This window comes from Bactrocera dorsalis, chromosome 2 (assembly GCF_023373825.1).
Source record: "Bactrocera dorsalis isolate Fly_Bdor chromosome 2, ASM2337382v1, whole genome shotgun sequence".
Taxonomy (NCBI): domain Eukaryota; kingdom Metazoa; phylum Arthropoda; class Insecta; order Diptera; family Tephritidae; genus Bactrocera; species Bactrocera dorsalis.
Window position 1 is genome coordinate 95,467,360 of NC_064304.1, and position 20,936 is coordinate 95,488,295.

Below are 20,936 nucleotides of genomic sequence, written 5' to 3' on the forward strand. Positions count from 1 at the left end.
AAGTTATTCCGACTACTTTCAGAAACTCCTATATCAGTAACATTACAAAAAAAAAGCATATTTGTGTGGGTGTAGTGAATTATTTGTTTGCCTTGGTAACGTACAATGTTTGTCCACATTAGCAACATTATTTTATAATGGAAAATATCGTACATTATTTTCTTTCCAATTATTCTACTGTTAAACTTAATAAAAATATGATTTTCATAAATATTCATTGGAATTTATTTTATTTTACGTTCAAACTTTAACTAGTCTCTTTTTACAATATTCTACAAACTATGAATTTTAGACTGAATTACTAGTAAGAGCGGCCATTAAAAACTCCATTTTATTGAGGAAACTTTTGCCTTCGATTTTATCAAAGCGGACCTAAGTAAATGGTTAAAAAATATCACTTATATACAATCTACAATATCTAATATGAATAACTTACTTCTTTAAAATGTCCACCCAAATTTTCCCAGAATTTTTCTGGTACCAGCGGATTGGGTATAAAATCTGGACGTGGACTACGAGCAATATAAACTTTAACATCGATTTGCGGGTCACAACGTATTTGTACCGCAATCATGCGATCTCCATTTGGTGACGCCAACAAACATGAACTGGCATTGCCTAGTGGTTCAACCTTACCAATTCCGAGATTGTTACTGTTCGATAATACCGTCCAAGCCATACATCGAGCCAAATTCAGAAGACACGATATTTGATGTGAATTGATCTGACACAAGATGAGATCACGCAACTCTTGCGGTTCGTATGAAAGATGCATTACCCGACCATCGCGGCAAATGCATTTGAGAGATCGCTCTTTAACGTGTATTACTAACGACGTCCGATTTATTGTGTCGTATCTGTGAAAAATTTTATATACATACATTTTTATCAAAATTAGGCAAATTATTATTTACCCATGTGTTACAATATTAATTTTCACACACGACATTATAGGACTGTTCATCGCATTCCAATGCGACACAATCTGAGGGTCCTTCACATCTCTAGCTAATGTGTCCAAAACGTATTGTGTGCGCTTTCGCATAAATATATGCTGAGCTTGGGCAATTATTTGTTCTAGTATTGTCTGTGATTTTGTCATCTCTAGTAAACTTTCACGGTCTGCCGCTTTTGGGCCAGCAAGCATACGTTTCTTACTGGGCCCCAATGGTCCGCTGGTAGGGTGAGGAAAGGGATGATGTGAATTCTTGTGATGCACTTCACGTAAAAGTTGATGTAATGAGTGTTCAAGTACATGATCATGATCGTTAATAGGTCCAGGTTGACTCGAATCAAAAGTTGTAGAATGACAAAGGGAAATAATAAGCTGAATGCCCGGCAGTAAAGTTGCACGGATTTGATTACCAATTACAACATGTGGTATTGGAGCCTGTAATTGAATTGCTTCTCGAGCAAGTTGACTGAAAAGTTCCTTACAAAAAAGTACATTCTGTGCGAATTCCAAGGTCTTCTGCCAAACACCGGCCTAATAATTTTTTTTTTTAACGAAGCATGTAAGTAAAGAAATTTTTTCAAAAGTAAAAAAAATTGCGATTCGAAATCTTACCTGTTGTGTTATGTTGGGTCCATGACCCATTAAATTAACATTGGCCGTGCATAAATCTTCCTGGTCTTTCTGAGTTATAACTTTTATATATGCTACTCCTTGTAACTCTGCTGGTACAATCACGCGCAATGAGGATGTAGTTTTCGGCGATTGAGTTGGTAAGCCATTATTTCCGCTACCAGTGGTACCTGATGCCGCTTCCTCGTCAGTTAAATCTTCCGCTTTAGTTACTTCAAATGTACCGCTCATTCCGTATTTTGATCCAGCTGTGCGATAACTTAAGTCGCCAATAATCGCATTTGAAACTTTTTTCAGTCGCCAATTCTGTCGTAATCGTAATAATTCAATATGAAAGTCTGTCACATTACGGTTACGTTGCTCGCTGTGCGAGTTCCTCAGTCTTTCTGCCCCACTCAAAAGAACCTGTGCTGCTTGACCCAAAGCTTTTTTTCGACTATAAACTTGCACTATAGGTTTTATCTCATCAGGATCTTCTGGTACTGGGTCCAAAACTAAATAACGTTTATCCTTAGCTATTGAAATTACGTCAGAAAGTACGCAAATTTCTGTTAAAGCATCATTCAGCTTATTGCGTACCGAGTCCCATGGCCACAGACTTGGTTGAAACTGAGATGAATCTTTAACGTCATCCTCAGCGGATTTATCCTCCTTCTTTAGGTCATCTAAAGATGTTTTACTAAAATCTATTCGAGCAGCACAGCGGGTTAGTGTTTCGGATAAAGTTGGAGGTCTATTGAGATCATTAAATTATTATTAGTTTGTTAAGATTTTTGAACGCACTTACGGTTGGTAGATTTCCGTGCCATCGTATGTTATTTCCTGAATTTGATTTTCACACGTTGTTTCAACAGAAACGTTTACACCGTTTGTTATATTCATTGCAAATATAACTTTTCTACTCACAAAATACAAAAATTAGCGTCCTGATATAAACACCTAAGAACTTTTTATATATCACCCCCTTCTTTAATATTAGACAGTTCACAATCGTTGCCGCCAGAGCAGTTCCCATGTAATGAAGTGCTTAAGTATTAATTTTCGTAAATATTTACTAAAGACTGTATTATTGATGGGTACAGTTAAAATAATCGTTTATAAAATTATTTCAAAACTAACTTTTTTAAATTTTTTTTTCAAAATATGAAAAAAATATATATAATATTAATGCATGTTATTTGGTTTTCAAAGCTATCGATAATTTTTGAAAATTACATTGCTGATAGTGGTATTGACTGTTTTACAACACTGTTCTGTACTGCATGCAGAGAACGTATATCACATAATTAACGTTCTCTGCTGCATGGTTATGCTAGTTCAAGTGTTAGCATTATTATTTATTTGCTCAGTGTACTAGTTGTCAATTATTTTGTTGATATAGAGGAGTTAAATGATTTCATAAAAGTAATTTGTGTTTTTTTTCTGTAAACAATTAACAAAATGGCTACGAAACGTAGATATATTGAGGATGAGCTTTCGCGATTCGAGGCGGAAATATCTAAACAAACTTCTCAGCCTGCAAGAAATTTATTCGTTCCTTCCCAAGTAAGGCCTATAATTGCAGCAAACACGTACAACCAGGTTCAGCAAAAGTTGCAACAACATCCGCACACGACAACAATATCTTCGACGGTGCATGTTACTCCACGAGTAACTGTTGCCCCGCCAGTGATTCCACCACCAACATTTATGTCCACTTTTGTACCTACTCAAGTAAACAATACTGCTGGACAATTGAAAGCTGTAGCACCGTCACCTTCTGGTATTACAGCGACGCCTGTTGTGGTTAGTAGTGCTCCAAAATTATACCAAAGTAGACAATCGGTGAATGTTCCTGCTACACCGCATATCGACATAAATGCCATACAATTTGATGTTACTCAAAAATTAAAAAAGCTAAAAGCTGAGAAATCTGGTCCAAATCCTATTGCAGAGGAAGCAATTAAAGCTGCTAGAGCCTCGTCAGCTTTGCAATCATTTCAAACAACAGAGAGGAAAAAGAAGGATCGTAAGACTATACGAGTAGCGGGTGGAACAGTCTGGGAGGACTCTTCATTAGCAGATTGGCCTGATGATGATTTTCGCATATTTTGTGGTGATTTGGGTAATGATGTAAATGACGAAGTTTTAACCCGAACATTTAATAAGTATCCGTCTTTTCAACGAGCACGCGTTATCCGTGATAAACGGACTGGAAAAAGCAAGGGTTTCGGCTTTGTAAGTTTTCGGGAGCCAGCAGATTTTATACGTGCGATGAAAGAAATGGATGGTCGTTATGTCGGAAGTAGACCAATAAAACTACGTAAAAGTACATGGAAACAACGCAGTTTGGACATAGTCAAGAAGAAGGAACGTGAAAAACAGCAGCTGTTACAATCCTTCAATTCATAATTTTTTCGAGCATAATGATACGCTTATGTGAACAAATTATGTTTATTTAAATTTTAAATACAAAACGTGTTCATTTTAAAATTATGTTTGTGTCAATCAAATAATAGTAAACTTCCTGAAATTACCGCAGTGTAAAAGGATATTTTGATTAATCATTAATCTCAAAGCAGCTTAAAACTTGAAAGACATTTTACTCTTGTTCTTACCAACAGAAAAAGCTTGACCAAACATCCATTAATAAATATGTGTGACTTAAATTTTGTATAATAATAACTAAATTATTTAAGTTAAAACTTTGAATATTATTAATACATTTACTAAATTAAAATACACAGTTTCGGAATATCTAGCACATATTTCCTATTGAAATAAATAAATATTTACATATACGTATTTTCATACATTTACGAGATTTATAATGTTAATTGTTCTAGTCATAACTAACATTGCTACTTCAAATAAGTGGGCGGCGTTCATCATCGGCACGATCGTTCACTTCGGTGATTTTTTCATTTGAAGATAAATACTCAGGTGTCTTTGATTGTGGATTCAACTGATTATAATTATGTGTCAATCTTTCACATGTTCGTAAATAGGGGCGATGACAATGAATTGAGTATACCGACGGATAATATTGTCTATAAACTGCATAAGTACAAAATAATCCAATTAAACTACCGGCAACAACATCCTCCCAATGGTGATGATAATCGCAAGTTCGACTAACTGCTATCAAAGCTGCTAAAATCAACGGCAAAATTGAAACGCATAAACGCCAGGATTGACCGCGACCACGAGCACTCATTGCATGTAATTTGGCGGCTATATAAATAGCGATGAAGCCTAAACCAACAAAAGAAACTGTAATAATAAAAAAAGATACGTGAGAGAAACATGTACATGCGCTTAGAAAGGCTTTGCAGGTTAACACTTACATGAAGCATGACCGCTGGGGAAACTCTTACGACCCTCACTTATTTCGCGTAAGTCACCTGTGCAATTATAATAGTCGAGCGAACCATTTGAATCGGTGGCGTTGTTGATTACTACAATACCATTAGGAAAGCAGCGGTAAAAGAAATCAGGTCTATGACGCCCGACTGTTATTTTCAACAAACTTGTTGCAAAACCATTTAATCCAAGTGCTAAAGTCCAAACCCAGCTTGCTGCGCGAAAATCACGCCGATCTCCCGTCAGCCACAAATGAAACATGGTTACAAATAATGGACCAAATATCACAGATAATATTAGTGTCTGAGCTGAAACTATATCTGGGGTGCGAGGATTTTTGTACAACCACATCTCTTCAGGATGAACTTTTCGTTTGAATGGCTTTGTTGTTTCCAGCGATCTTAAAAAGAAATATTTAGCCAATAGATTGTTTGCGTTTTGCGAAAAAAACTTCTAAACCATTAAGTGATACTAAAAAATCATATATTGATTATTTTTCATGAGAATAGTACTTACATAAAAATAAATACTAGCATAACACGTATTCCGATATCGATAGCGTCACTTAAGCGTTTTTTTCCCTTGCCCCCATCAAAACAACAGCAGCCCTCTCCCTCATCATCGTCATTGTTAGAGAATCGCGGACATTTTCCTCTATTATAGTGCTGAGCGTTGGTGTTATTAGTATTATCCAAATTCTTATAGTCCATGATTTTATTTAAAGTAGCTCGCTTAGTTGATTTTTCACCTCTGTACAATTCATCTGCCGAACTTTCACTGAAACGGCGATTCATAGTGATATCAACATTCAGATTTGAGTTCATTAATACTGCGGCTGTTTTACTTGTCGTTTCTGCTGACGTAATTGTGGTTGGTGTTTTTATCGGAGGCGTTTGAGTAAGCTGATAAGATGTTTTATGGGCAGAAGGGAAGTGAAACAGGTGGTTAATAATAAAGTTAAAAAAATGAAGAAAATTTAACCTTACATGTATTATTTGTAGATAGATAAAAAATATTTGTGCAGCATGATTTGTGCTGTGATGTGTCAATATTAATATTCAAAATTATTACGAAATAATACGTACTTATTTGTATTTGACAATTGTTCTTATTGATCTTTGGCATAAGGTGAAAGTGTAAGATCAATTGTTATTTTTACATCTACTATTATTACAATCGCGCTTATTGATCTTTGCCATAAGGTGAAAGTGAAAGAACAATTGTTATTGTTACATCTACTATCATTACAATTTAAAGTTAAAAATTAGGAAACCAATTATAGGAAACATATTTATAAGGGGTACCACATACCATCAGATAATATTCGTTTTCCTTGTAACCATTTCGTTGTTGATGTTGTCTCTCATTGTATTCAATAGTATTTGCTTTAAAATGCAAATTTTTAGACTGATTTGCCAGCGTTTGAGTACGTTTGCGCAACTCGGTTTCTGAAGAGGAACTCGAACGTAAGTCAGGACTTTTTATCTCGCTATCCATTATCAGTACACTTTTCACTGTCAAATAAAATAATTTATGAATATATGGACCCCACTTAATATACTGTTAAGTCATTCACTTTATAATCTTTAATGTTTACACAAACTGCTCCATCACCATTACTTTTACTTTACAGCCAGCTCTCTAAATTTGACGTACACTATTGCTATTAGTTATCACGAATACTTAATTAATTATAGTATTAGTATTATTAGTGCAAATATATTTTTTATTTCTATTGAAGTTATCAAATTACTATAGGTAGAATTTTTTATAAATACCATATCTATATGTAAATACATATTTAGCACCAATTCTTACCTTCTCATATAACTTTAAAACTTCCATTGTACCAACAAATAATGTAAATAGCGGGCGTAATATCTCTTTTAACTTTTAATATTTTTATTCCATTTAAACATTGTCCACTCAAAAAGTTCTAATGTCAACAAATTGTGCTTCAACTGCTTAACGTAAGTTTTTATAAATATATACAATTGTATATAATTGTTATCAACACATGAGTTTCAATAAAATAACCCGGTCACAATAGAGTGTTATTTATCGTTAAATGGTAGAAAAATCGATAGCAACTTGCAGTCATATGATTTTCTGATAAATAGGAATATGTGTATTAGAATTTAGTATTGGTGTAGTATTAGAAATAGAACTCTGCTAAGTTATTCGAATCAACAATTTAAATTCGTCTAAATTAAAAATTTACTAAAAATGCCTTCGAAGAAAGAAGAAATTGGAAATTTACTTGACCTGCTATACTTAGAAATGTTGGATTTGATAGAACAATACGCAACGAGCAGAGTGAATATAGAAAAATTAATGAACAGTGGACAGTTGATGTTAGCCAAAACACGGTACCTTAAAGGATCACAAACTATTAGTTCGGCACAAATTCCGACCGAGAATAGTAATACATTTAATGCACTTTGTGTATTGGAGGAGCAAAAAAATGACACAAAAATATCAAGTGTGGAATACAGTCTGATGTAAGTGTCCAATGTCTTCGGTTTTGTACCATGGCATATTAAGTTTGTCATGAAGTTTGTAACACTCAGAGGGAAACGTATATATGTATATATAATTGTCGATCGATATCTCATAAACTTATGGACTTATTCGCGTACATATAGACATACAGACAGATGTTGCGAAATCAACATAGCTCATCACGCTGATCGTGTATTTATCTATTTTTTAGATATCGATCGAAAATTTTGAAAACTTCATATATTTCCTCCAAAAAGCTGCTCATTTGTTGAACCCGCCGATATCGAAATACTATGGCATATAGCTATCATACAAATTGAACGATCAAAGTCAAGTTCTTGTATAATTTGTGTTGAATTAATGTCCACAGCAACGGTTAATCTCCGGACAAATTATCCCGAACGACGTAATAATATTTTTAAAAAATGTTTATCTGAAAAATAATATTAGGTTCAATAATCAATTTTATTTTGTATTTTATTTTAACTTACAGGAGACGTAACGTCGACAAAGATAAAGAATTCGTCGAACCGATGCATTGGTTCACTTTACTACCACCCAGTAGCTTGCGAACCGCATCTGATCACTTCAAAAAATGTTTAGAATTAGTATTGGAAAGCGCGAATGTACAACGAGAACTTCTTGCAGTAATGGATCATATTGATAGACTTAAACAACATTGCAAAGCATTATGAATTCTACTTCCCCTAATAACTTAAATAATAACATCAAATGATAAACTAATCAAATATATTCCTTTAAATTAGAGTGTATGTATTTATGTTTTTTGTATATATTTTGTATATGTATATAGTATAAATTTCTTCCTAGCGATAACGTGATTTCTAAACTTCGTCTTTAACCTCAAACACAATCCTTAAGTTATCACCAATACCAGCCTCAATTACGTCACCAGCTTTTACGGGCAACGCACCGTCTGGCGTGCCGGTGAGAATAAGATCGTTTGGTTCAAGCGTCATATACTTTGAAGAGTAAGCTATAAGGTCGTCTACTTTAAAAATTAGATCTTCAGTATTGCCTTGTTGACGTAGCTGTCCATTCACTTTTAACCATAGTGAAACTTTATGGGGATCTTTGATGTCGTTCGTAGATATAAATCCCGAAACAGGAGTTGAAGTGTCAAAACCTTTACCTAAGCTCCATGGATGACCATTTTGTCGTGCTAATGCCAAATTACATTGCGCAGTCATATCAAGTGCTAGGCAATAACCACTTATGTAGTTGAACGCTTCTTCTTTTTTAACATTCTTACATTGTTTTCCAATTATGACGCCTAACTCAACTTCATGCGCGACTTTTGTAAACACTTTGGGAATCTGAAAGAATATTTATAATACAGAAACATATATTGACATCACTAAAAATACATATATTGGACATACAACAATTGGATTGCCTTCGGTTATGTAGGATGATGTTGGTTTAAGGAATAAAAGTGGTTCTGCTGGCACCGCAACGTTTCGGGAGCGTACAATATCCCTGAAAAGATATTCAATTAGTATTATCCACATACATATGCAGATGTATGTATTTGGTATAAATATTTTTCACGCACATATAATTAAGTGCTGCACCAAGAATTTTTCTACTTTTCCTAACAAAGTCATATTTTTCGGATGCGCTTGAAGATAATGCCATTTTTTGATATGCTATACCCGCGGTAACACGAAATGAACTAACTAAATTCATCTTTCAAATGATCTATTTAATAAATGTTGCGTCAATTCAATGTTGTATTCAATTAATATATGTAAGTTTTGTGCGCAAGGAATTTTGTGTTAGAAGCAGCAAGCAGCGCAAATGTTATGAGACAATCTCTGGAACTATGTGAGAGCCAACATTCGCTCTTTTCCTTGATAATAATAGTCACTTGTGACCTAAGTTAAGAGTTGAGGAAGACATATGTACATACAATGATATTTATAAATAATCACTTATTTTATCTCTTGATAATGATTTTGAGAAAGTAACAGTACTAACAGCTGTTTTCGTTTTTTGGCAGTGATAACAAACAACTGTTTGGCTTATGCTCTCTACGTTATAAGTGGAGAAACGGACAGTTAAGCGTTCTTTTGCCATGACGTATACCACATTGGTTTTTAAGTGCTCACTATCACGGTCATATGAGAACTGTGATTATAAACTTAAGTGATTTATAAACTTAAATCGTTAGAAAATAGTTGTATTTGAAAATGGATACAATAAATCGAATTCACACTTCCAGCTATACTCGAAGCAAGATAACATCCTTATCAACATCGCCGCAAAGATGATAAAATTGACTTTATCGACAACTAATCTTCATACATTGTGACACCAAAATCATGAGCTGTGCTAAAATATTGTGCTTCAGATGACGAAATACGTTCATGTGATTTGTTGCAGTGTGAAGAAGAAGAACTGTTTGTAAAATGTCAATTAAAGTTATAAAAATCTGGCAATTGTAGTGAAAAACAACTGGAAATACGCAATTTATTCATGGTGGATATATTTATTATAAAATCTAAAAACTTTAATTTAAATAGATTCGGGATGAAATATTAGTGAAATATGCGTAAAAAAGAATAGAACAATTTGAATTCCATTTGATATGTTTACGTAGTTAGACCTTTCAGCGTTTTGGTTGTTATACATAAGTATCTAAATATGTGTAAATATTTTGGTACTGGAAATTTTTGAGGGCATTGTCAAGCTACTGGATGAATGATTGAGGATTTAATGAGGTGTGGAAGTTCAATTCTGCTGAAATTTCACAAGCTTTAAAGTTGAAATTTATGTGTTGAATATATTTGTTGGTTTCTTGTTGGATTTCTGTTTTTTTTTTTTACTTATTGGAATAGTAGCAGCACAACTGTCAGTAGTAAAGAAATTTAAAGCCAAAACAAGACCAACTGTCAATGTGACAATTGAGTGTATGGCCGAAAAAAGAGCAGCGGTGAAAATAACAATATAACGCACCAGAATGCACAGAACGCATCTCGCAGAAGTGGTAGCGTCGAATTTTATAAAATAAATGACTTGGCAAAGTTTCTTGTATTTGGAGTAGGGCGGGCAACAGTAAAGGCGAAACCAAATTGCATAGTCATACTCCAATTAGACAATAAATTTATAGGATTAGCCAGTAATTTTTTCGGCAAATGCTTTAACAGATGTGTTTTAAAAGATGTAAATAATTACATAAAATTAAGTTTAATTAGTGATATAAAGTGTTTGCAGTTTCGTTTTTATGTCTCCTTCCAAAATATAGGAAAAGAGAAATCGAGAGGCCTAAATTATGCATATGTAATAAAAAACTTCAGTGCTCGCACATCAAGTTAAAATTAACGTGTACACAGTGCTTTATATTGTTTGTTGTTTTATTTATATGCAGCAAATTACAAAAATTCGAAAGGCCGAGAAATGAGAAAGTTAAATCAAATTAAAATTCAAAGAATTATAATAAACAAAATAAAACGTTTGCAACGTTATTAAAAAATTAAAATAGTCTGTATATATGGTTGGTTGTTTACTGAATGCTAAAAATGCAAATTGGAGCAAAGAGTAAAGAGTGTAACTTTGGAAATTAAACAGATAATTCGCACATTACAAGTTGATCAATAAAACAATTAACACAACTGACTACCAAAAATAATAACAATAACTTACTAAATAGTGATTAAAAATACTCAAATCTCTTAAATTGCCATATAAAATAATATAATCTCAATATTACGAATTGTGAAAATTAATAAAACTTGAAACAAAGACCGTAATGCTAATGGTTCTTGACCAATAAATTGTAAGATTTTTAATAAGAATATCATTTAAGTTAAGATGGACACGTCTTTGACACAACAGCGAAATCGTTTAAAACCTGCACCTACCACAACGACCACATCCGCAGCCAATGCTTCGCCATTGAGTAGTAGTATCAGTGGTGGAACCAGCGCGATTTTAACTAATCATAACAACATCAGCAATAATGCCGGAATTGTAAATGCAAATAGAAGTGTTGGTAGTGCTAGTGTTGCAATTATGGCAAGTTCTGGTGCGGTAATACCAATTAATCCATTAACACAGTTATCAACTCAATCTTCATCATTGGAACGGATAACCACAACATCATCATTAGCGAATCTGTTAGATGGATTTACTTCACGTGTATCGGGCGATCGTACTCAGAACACTGTTAGCACCCCTAGTAGTATTAGTTCTCTGGGTACCACCGCAAATGCCTTCTACTCTTCTTTAGGACTTGCTTTCAACTCCCTGACATCGCCAATTTCTACGGTTGCTGCTGCAGCTCAAGCGACTACCGCTGAAGCTGCAGCTGTTGTGGTAGCTGCTGCTTCAGCAATTTCAAATCATCTTAGCTCACCAACAAGCGGAACGCCTCCTAATATGGAGGGCTTATATGATGATGATGATTGTGAGGATGACGACGAAGATGATGACCGTCATGTACCGGCGCCAACACCTAAAAAGACATGGTCAGAGATTAAATCCATTGTTAATGATATGCGCAAACAGTTAGTCAATTTATCCAGCATGATGCCATCTAATATACAGTTCCGTACCTTATCTGACGGTCGGGTGCGATGCTACTTTCTGAGTACACCACCTAACGCCTGGGAGCCAACACTGCTTTATGCAGATATTAATATGAATGCAGCAGAAGAAACTATTTTGCAAAATAGTCCACCCCTAACTGATATAAATGATAGTATTGATAGCGTTAAAGTTTGTAACAACATTGCATCAGTTACAGATGGTGAATCAGATGACGTAGCTGATTCCCTTGGGAATGCTGTAACAAATCGCTTGCCGTCACCATCTTCTTCACACGCTTCGTCTCCCATATTGAATTCTTCTTTCCTCAGATATAGTTCAAACAAAAGGTTTGTCAAAGTCTCTATGTATATATATACATATAATTTTTCATATGATTGAGCCCATATTTTTTAATATATTTATATTAGACTTCAATGGAAGGTAGTATTACAACAGCCAATGTCAAGTGTGGCTGCTACGGCTGCTAGCGGAGGAGTTAATCTATGGTCAAGAGAATTTCAGCTACTGCAGGAACGGAAACGACTCTCAACGTGGGGCATTACTTCGTACGAGTTACACAAACCAAGCGGAAAAATAGTTTTTCCCTGCTTTAGTGATCTGTATCAATGCCTCGATACTGGATATAATGTAAGTACAAATACTACTTTTAAAAGAAAGTCTGAAATTGAATGTAAACATATTCTGTGTAAAATAATTCTTTTATTAAATGTAATGATTTTTTCTTTCTTTCCTTGGGATAATATTATTCCCTAATGGTATTTAATTGTCGGATATATAAGCACATTCCAGCATTTCATCGTATAATTATGAAGGTTTTATTCGAGTTAAACACAGCCCATTTTGATGATTTTTTTACATAAAATAAAATAGTTATGCCAACAATACATTACATTTGCAGAATATTCTATTGAATTTTCGTGGAGAAATGTAAAAAAATACGGCAATGACAGCAATTACTCTAAAAAATCGATTAATTTGTTATTGAAAAATGATAATATTTACGAATATAGAAATAGAGTTCAAAATTTCAAAACGACCTGTGCGGAAGTTCTGAAGTTATGAGTGGCATCATACAGGTTTAATTATTATTTTAATTGCAACCAAGGGTTGTAAATATCTACATCTAATTATATATATTGTCTTATTTTTGGAATAAAAGTTTAACAAGTTTTTATTTTATGATAATTTATTATTCAAATGAGTAAGAATAGGAATATAAGATAAGCAATTACTTCAAAGTGTTTGAATCTTTTAGAATGGAATAGTAAAGCTTAATAGTAAAAAATATGTTCGCTTTTCCTATCTTAAATCTGTGAAAATGAGGCTATATTTTTCCATTTTTCTAAGAAGAATGAATGGGTAAAGAAAGTAATTTATATTTTCGATTTACAATGTAAAATGGATTAGTTTCATTACCGAGTTTTTATTTGGATCATACTGCTTCTTATCAATCATATGCAATCAGTTTTTCTTTTTAATTGTTATTAATTATAACATTTGTTAGGGGGCAATTAAAATTAGCATATTATCTTAATTTTAATTGTTATTGGTCAATGACCTTTAGCTTGATGTGATAAGACGACGCATATTTTTCGTTAAGTTGTCGGTAATTTCTATAGAGTTCTAATTTTACCGGTTTTTTGTATGTATGTATAACAAAAATATGTACATACATACATGTATATGAGAGAGTAAAACATGGTTTCATATTAAATAAATCTAATCTCTGAACAAAAACAAGAAAAAATGTTAAGTTTTGTTGCATCGAAGCTAAAACATCTTTCACGCATAAATAATTTGTACTTGATCTTAATCGATCAGTTTGTATGGTAGCTACAGACATACATATGTACCTATATACTTTGTGATTCGATATCGGCGAAAGAAAGTGCGAACATTTTCAAATTTGTTTGAAAATGTACAATATGACGCTTGAAAAAATTCTAAAATAACAGGTGGAAATAAATTGGACTTACATATGTATATTTTATAATTTCTGACCATAAAAGTAAAATAAATATATACATGGATTAGATTGAGGATTAGAATGATTCTATAAAATGGATTTCTATATATGTATATATATATATTTTTTTTACAGACCAGCCCGCTTTTCCCTACACAATTGCGAACATGTCCCCAGTGGGCAGCGTTAGATCCACAAATCTGTCCACAAAATTCTGATTTAATAGCATACATTAGCGGTAGCGACATATGGGTGACACATACGGTTAGCGGACATGAAGAGCGTTTGACATTCGTGCACGATGGTCGTCGTTCTATTGCAGATGATCCTCTTAGCGCTGGTGTGCCATCATATATAATGCTTGAGGAGTTTAGCCGCTTCCAGGGTTATTGGTGGCAACCACACTCGAATGGTAATAAAGTAATCAAATAATAAAAAAAAACACATGCTTTTGTACAGATGCTTTATATGTTTGTGAACACATCGTATTTTCAAGATGGTGTATATCGCATTGTTTACGAGGAAGTGGATGAGTCGGATGTTTGCTTGTATACATTTCCATCATCGCAAGCAACGCCTGGGGAAATAGAAGAATATCGTTTTCCACGTGCCGGCACAGCCAATGCAAAATCCAAATTAAAATTAGTGCAATTCGTGCTCAATGAGTCGCTGCAAATTAGCGACGTTTGTATAAAGGATTTACCCTATTCACTTTCCGTGGTGTTTCCTTGGCTGGAATATATAGTGCGCATTGGGTGGACGCCCGATTCAAATTAGTGAGTATCATTTTAGTCGCTGCACAATATGTATAATCAGGGTTGCGAATTTTTCACTCCCCATTTTTTGTATTATAAAATATCAATAAATTATAATTTAGATTTAATTCCAATTTTGGTATAAAAAATTATATTTTCAGTTCTTAATTCTGATTTCCGGATAAAAAATTTAATTTTAAATTTGTAATCTGATTTTGGAAATAAAAATTGAAAATTTAGTAATAAAGATTTAAAAATTAATTTTCGATTCCAACATTTTACAAATTTAACCCTTAAATGCATGATGATGTATATATACATCAGTGTTTTCTTCCTTACATAATTTCTAAACGGTAACTCAAACACAGTATTTTTTACTTTTATTAGGTGCTAAAAATATCTGTGTTGACTTTTGAATGCAAACTTTCATGATATGACATTTCACTTTTTAATTTTAATAATTTGACAGCTTGGCGCGCCACTTAAAAAATACACACTTGGTATTTAAAAAGGAAAACCATGCATTTAAGGGTTAAAATACATTTTTAATAATTTTTTTTATAATTATATCCGATATTTGGGATTTAATTAATAATTTCTATATTACAAAAAAAAAAATAATTTGTTAATTCAATATTTTTTAAACATCTTTTAAAAGTGTTTTGACTGTTTGCACAACGAAGCTAAGAACATATGAAAAATTTAACGTCTTTGTTTCACTGAAACTGAAAAGTCACTCTATACCTTGCCCATTGATAAATATTGATTCAGATTTAGATAGACTTGAAAGTAGATCTTTTGGTTATATAACAATATACATATATCAATGGTACTAAATGAGTCCGCTCTATAGAATAAGTTAATTTGATTTTACTTTTTTAACGAGCATTGATTTTATAGCCAACATTTTGTATACTTCAGTTTTGCACACATAATTATAATTGTTCAATGTTTAAAGATTATCTCATAGTCGGTTGGGCTTGTACAAATTCCCTCCTTGACGTCTTGGTTTATTATTAATTGTTAAATCAGCTCTCCGGTGCAGATATGGTATAATAAAATTTTGTCTTTATAGCGTTTGGATGCAGGGATTGAACCGTAAACAACAACGTTTGGATTTGGTACTTATACCGTTGGATAATTTTTGCGAAACCTATACCAGCACGGCGTCGTCGCCCTCAGGTTCAGCAGACCACAGCTGGAAGAGTCCATATTGTAGAGCTGTGTCACCTCTACAGGTATAATCTCTGAAATATGATAATCCATATATTACTTGAGTGAACCTTAATGTTGGATTACTTATTATTTGTAGGTTATTTACTCCCAGACATCAGATACATGGGTGAATGTGCACGATTTGCTTTATTTTCTGGAAATAACCGATACAACGGTGACTTTTTTGTGGGCCTCTGAGGAGACTGGTTTCAGACATTTATATCTTGTCACATCTAGTCTGAATACATGCCCACTGAATGGTTATAAAGACGCGCATAGCAATACGAACAATTTTGAAATGAATAGTCGAACAAATTCTACTTCTTCTACCACATCAGCCAACATGGATATTCATACGGATTTCATCGATAGTGTGACGTTGCATCCAAGAATTATTAATAAAGTAATTATAGCGGGTTATTTAATGGGGAAAATGTTTACGTATTATATTTTTAGGTTGCACTTACCTCCGGCGAATGGGAGGTTTTGCATCGAAACATTTGGGTGGACAAAGCGCAACAGTTGGTATATTTCATTGGATTACGTGATACGCCACTGGAAAAACACTTGTATGTGGTGAGTTTGCAACGTCCCGAACACATACGTTTGCTAACCGAACCGGGCTATTCATATCAGGTGGAATTTGATGAGGTAATTATGATATTTATCATACAACATCAATTTAATAATTCATATATTCTTATTATTGGTATTTTGCAGTCATGTCAATTGATGTTGCAAGTCTACTGCAACATACAGCGCTTGCCTTCCTGCAAAGTGATGCGTGTTGCACAAACATGCCAAAATGGTGGAGTTAACGGCATACAATTATCACTGATGGGCTATCTTCATGAGGGTGGCAAACCTGAACCACAATATTGTCCGCAAATGTTCCGCCCGCAATTACCGTCGGGTGAAATCGTGTATGCAATGGTATTCAAACCACATAATTTCCACTTGGGCATTAAATATCCAACAGTACTCAATGTATATGGCGGTCCTGAGGTGCAGACTGTCAATAACACATTCAAAGTTGGTATCTTAAATTTTAGTTTTTGGTTTTTTAATGTGTCATACTCGCCATTTTAGGGTAAACATCAGTTGCGCATGCATATGTTGGCGGCGCAAGGGTATTGTGTCATTTGTATCGACTCGCGTGGGTCACGACATCGTGGACTTAAATTTGAAACTCACATACGTTGTCGCATGGGCCAAGTGGAGCTGAACGATCAAGTGGCTGCATTACGAATATTGGCAGATCAGTTAGGCTACATTGATATGAATCGTGTAGCTATACACGGCTGGTCCTATGGTGCGTAATTAATATTAGGTTGTCAAAAAAGTCTTGCGGTATTTTCGCTAGTTGGCGCTGAAAGCGCGTAGTTCTAGTTTTATTCGTCGCATCGGGTCATGCTATACCTTTTTGGAAAGCTCATTTCACGCGCTAACACGTGTTTGATTGATTGTCGTTTCTTTTAAGTCGTTCGTGAGTTATAGCGTCGCAAACATGGAGCAAAATAAAGAGAAAATACGGCATATTTTACAGTACTACTACGATAAAGGCAAAAATGCATCTCAAGCCGCCAATAAAATTTGTGCAGTTTATGGACCCGATACAGTTCCATTTCCACCGCACAACGATGGTTTCAACGTTTTCGTTCTGGTGTAGAGGTGGTCGAAGATGCGCCACGCTCCGGAAGGCCTGTCGTCGAAAATTGCGATAAAATCACTGAATTGGTCGAAAGAGACCGGCATAGTAGTCATCAAACCGTTATAAACCATTTGAAGAAGCTTGGAGTCACTAAGAAGCTCGATGTATGGGTGCCACACAAATTGATTCAATAAAAATACCGCAAGACTTTTTTGACAACCTAATATTATAAAATTTTGTAATTTTAAAAAAATAAAAAAAAATTGTATAGGTGGTTATCTCAGTCTAATGGGTCTGGTGCAGTATCCCGAAGTCTTCAAGGTTGCAATTGCTGGAGCGCCAGTTACAAATTGGGAATATTATGACACGGGCTATACGGAACGCTATATGGATTTGCCGCAGAATAATAAACGCGGCTATTCAGGGGGCTCTGTGCTTAATTACGTAGACGCTTTCCCCGAAGAGTAAGTTCAAATGAATGAAAATGCAAATTATTTTTGATTATCCATTTACACACACATATTGCTTTCATTGCGCAGAGAAAATCGTCTTTTACTCATACACGGACTCATCGATGAGAATGTTCACTTCTATCATACCTCACAGCTCATATCAGCCTTGAATCGTGCAAACAAACCATACGATCTACACATATTCCCTGAAGAGAGACACTCATTGCGCAACTTGGAATCCAATAAAAATTATGAGACGAAACTATTGGCGTTCCTGCAACACTTATGAAATTGCCAACACCATGCTACCTACCAATTAGCTATGCATATAATAATAACGACAACGATGACGATAGCAATGCTACTTATAATTTTTGTGTTGCAAGAGTTGCCACTGGCTTGTAGCGATAATCTCGATAAAAAAACGAAATACGAATCCACATCCACAAACACCAAGTGGAAGTATAATCGCTACAATATAGTAATTAACAGCGCTAAAATGCAATACCGGATGATAGGCAGCAAATATTAGTAATGCATGTTTGTTGCCATCCTCAACTTTTGAAAATCGTTAAGCGCATGCAGTATATTTTATTTCAACTGACCTCTAGCAAACTATTTAGATTTTAAATTTTATTTTTTACCATCTTTTATCACTAAATAACTTGATTTGTACAGCCAGAAATTAATAGTAGCTTCTATAGCATCAGCGACATTAAATTAAAATCGGCAGAAAATGCATTCGCGCCGTATATAATCGCTTGGCATTTCGAGCAGCGTGCAACGTAAAGGTCATGTGTGCAGAAATGAATATTAGTAATAATTAAATTAATGAACAATATATATATATACTTAAGCTAAATTATAAAAAGGCAAATATAAGCGTTTACTTAAACTAATTGTAGTCAACTGCAAGAATTTGAATAATCTTATCACAATAGCAAAAAGAGTGATGTAAAAATTAATAGAACCCATGGCTGCCAACTCAAAGTGCTGCGAACTATAGATTTGTAAACTCTTCATACACCTTCAAATGTTTCATGCGTGCACAAATCACGTTGTATACATAAGTTGGTCAGATATAATAATTATTATTATTTATTTTTGCTTTTGGTTTACGTAAAGCATAAAGTCATCTATTGCTAATATTTATTGCTTACATATTGTGTATTAATTTTTATTTTGTGATTTTATGTGTTCCAGTAGATCGGATATAACCTAAAAACAATTGTTGTAATTTTAGTGCAGCTAGATCTACTGAAACGCGTTCAATTGCATTAAAATAAATGTGAAATTTCGAAATTAGGCGTTACGCCTTAAACTGAGTAACTCATAGCAGTATATACCGTTTTGTACCATTACATGTAAGATTAAGAAGGTCTAATCAGTTCATTTTGTGCTCATAAATAAGAATAAGTAAAAAGCAATTTCAAAAACTGTGTTCCATTGCATTGAGATGATTTTTTAATTGATGACAATTTCCAACGCAGAACTTGCCTGTTTATAGCCCGCAATGATTAATGTTACAGTCCTAAACGTGTCGTTGTCCTCAATATTTAAATGTAATGTATGTAAATATAACATGTTGCAATATTAAATATAAATTAAATACCAATTAACTTTATTTACTAATTCATAAATTCATTATTAATTATGTTCACTGTTATATTACGAAATTTTTGAAAAATAGTCGCTAGTTTATAATAAACGCAAAATAATGTATTTATTAAAAGAGACGAAACGTTGAATAATTAAATTAAACAAAAAATGATAATAATAATAAAGAAGTGTATATTTAAAATTTCGTGATTATTACAACAAATGTATTGCTTATGCATATAAATAAACTTATACAAAGGCTATTTCGTGTATTGAATGCCTAAAGTAGGTGAAAAAGTATGTTTTTTATTTAACATATTCGCATGGCTGACTAATCGTTGGTGAATATTAGAGCCAGTCGATTTTTTCTCTGTAAAATCGCATATGCGGGAAATATTCTACGGATAATTCTGAACAAATTTGGCTAAGAGACAATGAGTCTGAAATCGGCTTAGAGCGATCGAATTTAAAAACGGAGAACGGAATCATGCTATGTTAGTCTACTTACGTAATACAGGTTTTAGTTGCGGAGTTTTAACGAACACGCTTTGTAAGAGTGCGTGCAGCAAGTAGTGAGCACTTTATGGTGCTCACACAAATTCTTCGACTGCCGCGCAAATCATTATTGAAAGTGTCAAATATATTTTATAAGCAAATATAACGAAATAGTTTTCGAATATTTGTAATTATACTTTTCTTTATTTTTTTCATTTATATATAATTTATTGATAATTACATTTTAATAGTGTACATTAATTTTTCTTATATTAAGTTACTTCAGAAGACGGTATATTCCAAGCGGGGGTATTGTATGCACATTTGTAATTATGTTTGTTATTCATTTTATTTGATTAGTAATTATGTAAATATAAAAAATCTAATTCTAATTTGTTTTACTTATCAAAAATTATACTAACTTTTGGACTTCTTTAGCACAAACTTTGTAGCATTTGCCTTCAAGCAACCTATTAATATACATACATACATATATGTATAGGTACATATACATATGTATGCATGCACGTATGCATATAATTAGTTATTTCTGCAGATAATATCTATGCATACATACATTATTTATAATTAACCTACTTGGCTAATTCTTATAAAAATGTAAGCTTTAACAATTACCTTGATATTTGGTTGCTTAAAATAATAAAGTTAAAAAAAAAAATATTCCCAAAACAGTACATAATAAACACGTTCGTATATAATGAAACTTTAACAAATGCCTGAGCATTTTTTGAAAAAAATTAGTTTTTTAGCGTTGCATACATATGTACATATGTGCGTATTC

The 20,936-nt window shown here is 33.5% G+C and overlaps 6 protein-coding genes across 10 annotated transcripts; 3 read left to right on the forward strand and 3 right to left on the reverse strand.

Moving 5' to 3' along the window:
- Positions 1-201: 201 nt before the first annotated feature.
- Positions 202-2,567, reverse strand: LOC105230964 (mediator of RNA polymerase II transcription subunit 17). Its single transcript, XM_011212021.4, has 5 exons — positions 2,373-2,567; positions 1,568-2,318; positions 915-1,486; positions 437-857; positions 202-372 (listed from the first exon to the last, which is right to left on the reverse strand). The coding sequence occupies exons 1-5, from the start codon at positions 2,465-2,467 to the stop codon at positions 289-291; spliced, it is 1,923 nt and encodes a 640-aa protein (XP_011210323.1). The 5' UTR covers positions 2,468-2,567; the 3' UTR covers positions 202-288.
- Positions 2,568-2,865: 298 nt separating this feature from the next.
- LOC105230967 (RNA-binding protein 42) lies at positions 2,866-4,386 on the forward strand. The gene has a single exon (XM_011212026.4). The coding sequence runs from the start codon at positions 3,026-3,028 to the stop codon at positions 3,974-3,976; it is 951 nt and encodes a 316-aa protein (XP_011210328.2). The 5' UTR covers positions 2,866-3,025; the 3' UTR covers positions 3,977-4,386.
- On the reverse strand, positions 3,995-6,905 carry LOC105230965 (phospholipid phosphatase 5). 2 transcript variants are annotated; one of them, XM_011212023.4, is made up of 5 exons: positions 6,746-6,905; positions 6,239-6,441; positions 5,444-5,829; positions 4,912-5,327; positions 3,995-4,837 (listed from the first exon to the last, which is right to left on the reverse strand). In XM_011212023.4, the coding sequence occupies exons 2-5, from the start codon at positions 6,422-6,424 to the stop codon at positions 4,431-4,433; spliced, it is 1,395 nt and encodes a 464-aa protein (XP_011210325.2). In that variant the 5' UTR covers positions 6,425-6,441; positions 6,746-6,905; the 3' UTR covers positions 3,995-4,430. The 2 variants fall into 2 exon arrangements, with proteins under 2 accessions (XP_011210325.2, XP_011210324.2); XM_011212022.4 differs by lacking the exon at positions 6,746-6,905 and adding an exon at positions 6,504-6,655.
- Positions 6,906-7,044: 139 nt separating this feature from the next.
- On the forward strand, positions 7,045-8,197 carry Cc115 (Coiled-coil domain-containing protein 115). The gene is made up of 2 exons (XM_011212030.3): positions 7,045-7,428; positions 7,923-8,197. The coding sequence occupies exons 1-2, from the start codon at positions 7,154-7,156 to the stop codon at positions 8,122-8,124; spliced, it is 477 nt and encodes a 158-aa protein (XP_011210332.1). The 5' UTR covers positions 7,045-7,153; the 3' UTR covers positions 8,125-8,197.
- Positions 8,183-9,712, reverse strand: LOC105230969 (acylpyruvase FAHD1, mitochondrial). 2 transcript variants are annotated; one of them, XM_011212029.4, is made up of 3 exons: positions 9,669-9,712; positions 8,833-8,929; positions 8,183-8,766 (listed from the first exon to the last, which is right to left on the reverse strand). In XM_011212029.4, the coding sequence occupies exons 1-3, from the start codon at positions 9,707-9,709 to the stop codon at positions 8,275-8,277; spliced, it is 630 nt and encodes a 209-aa protein (XP_011210331.1). In that variant the 5' UTR covers positions 9,710-9,712; the 3' UTR covers positions 8,183-8,274. The 2 variants fall into 2 exon arrangements, with proteins under 2 accessions (XP_011210331.1, XP_011210330.1); XM_011212028.4 differs by lacking the exon at positions 9,669-9,712 and adding an exon at positions 9,006-9,391.
- LOC105230968 (dipeptidyl peptidase 9) lies at positions 9,684-19,936 on the forward strand. Of its 3 annotated transcripts, XM_049449787.1 has the most exons (12): positions 9,688-9,931; positions 10,821-12,327; positions 12,409-12,628; positions 14,103-14,379; positions 14,464-14,743; positions 15,798-15,960; positions 16,035-16,340; positions 16,394-16,588; positions 16,658-16,969; positions 17,027-17,249; positions 17,860-18,052; positions 18,128-19,936. In XM_049449787.1, exons 2-12 carry the CDS (start codon positions 11,264-11,266, stop codon positions 18,327-18,329), a joined length of 3,435 nt encoding a protein of 1,144 aa, XP_049305744.1. In that variant the 5' UTR covers positions 9,688-9,931; positions 10,821-11,263; the 3' UTR covers positions 18,330-19,936. The 3 variants fall into 3 exon arrangements, with proteins under 3 accessions (XP_049305742.1, XP_049305743.1, XP_049305744.1); XM_049449785.1 differs by having other exon boundaries at positions 9,684-9,931; positions 10,698-12,327; positions 16,394-16,969; XM_049449786.1 differs by having other exon boundaries at positions 9,684-9,931; positions 16,394-16,969.
- The last annotated feature ends 1,000 nt before the right edge of the window (positions 19,937-20,936 follow it).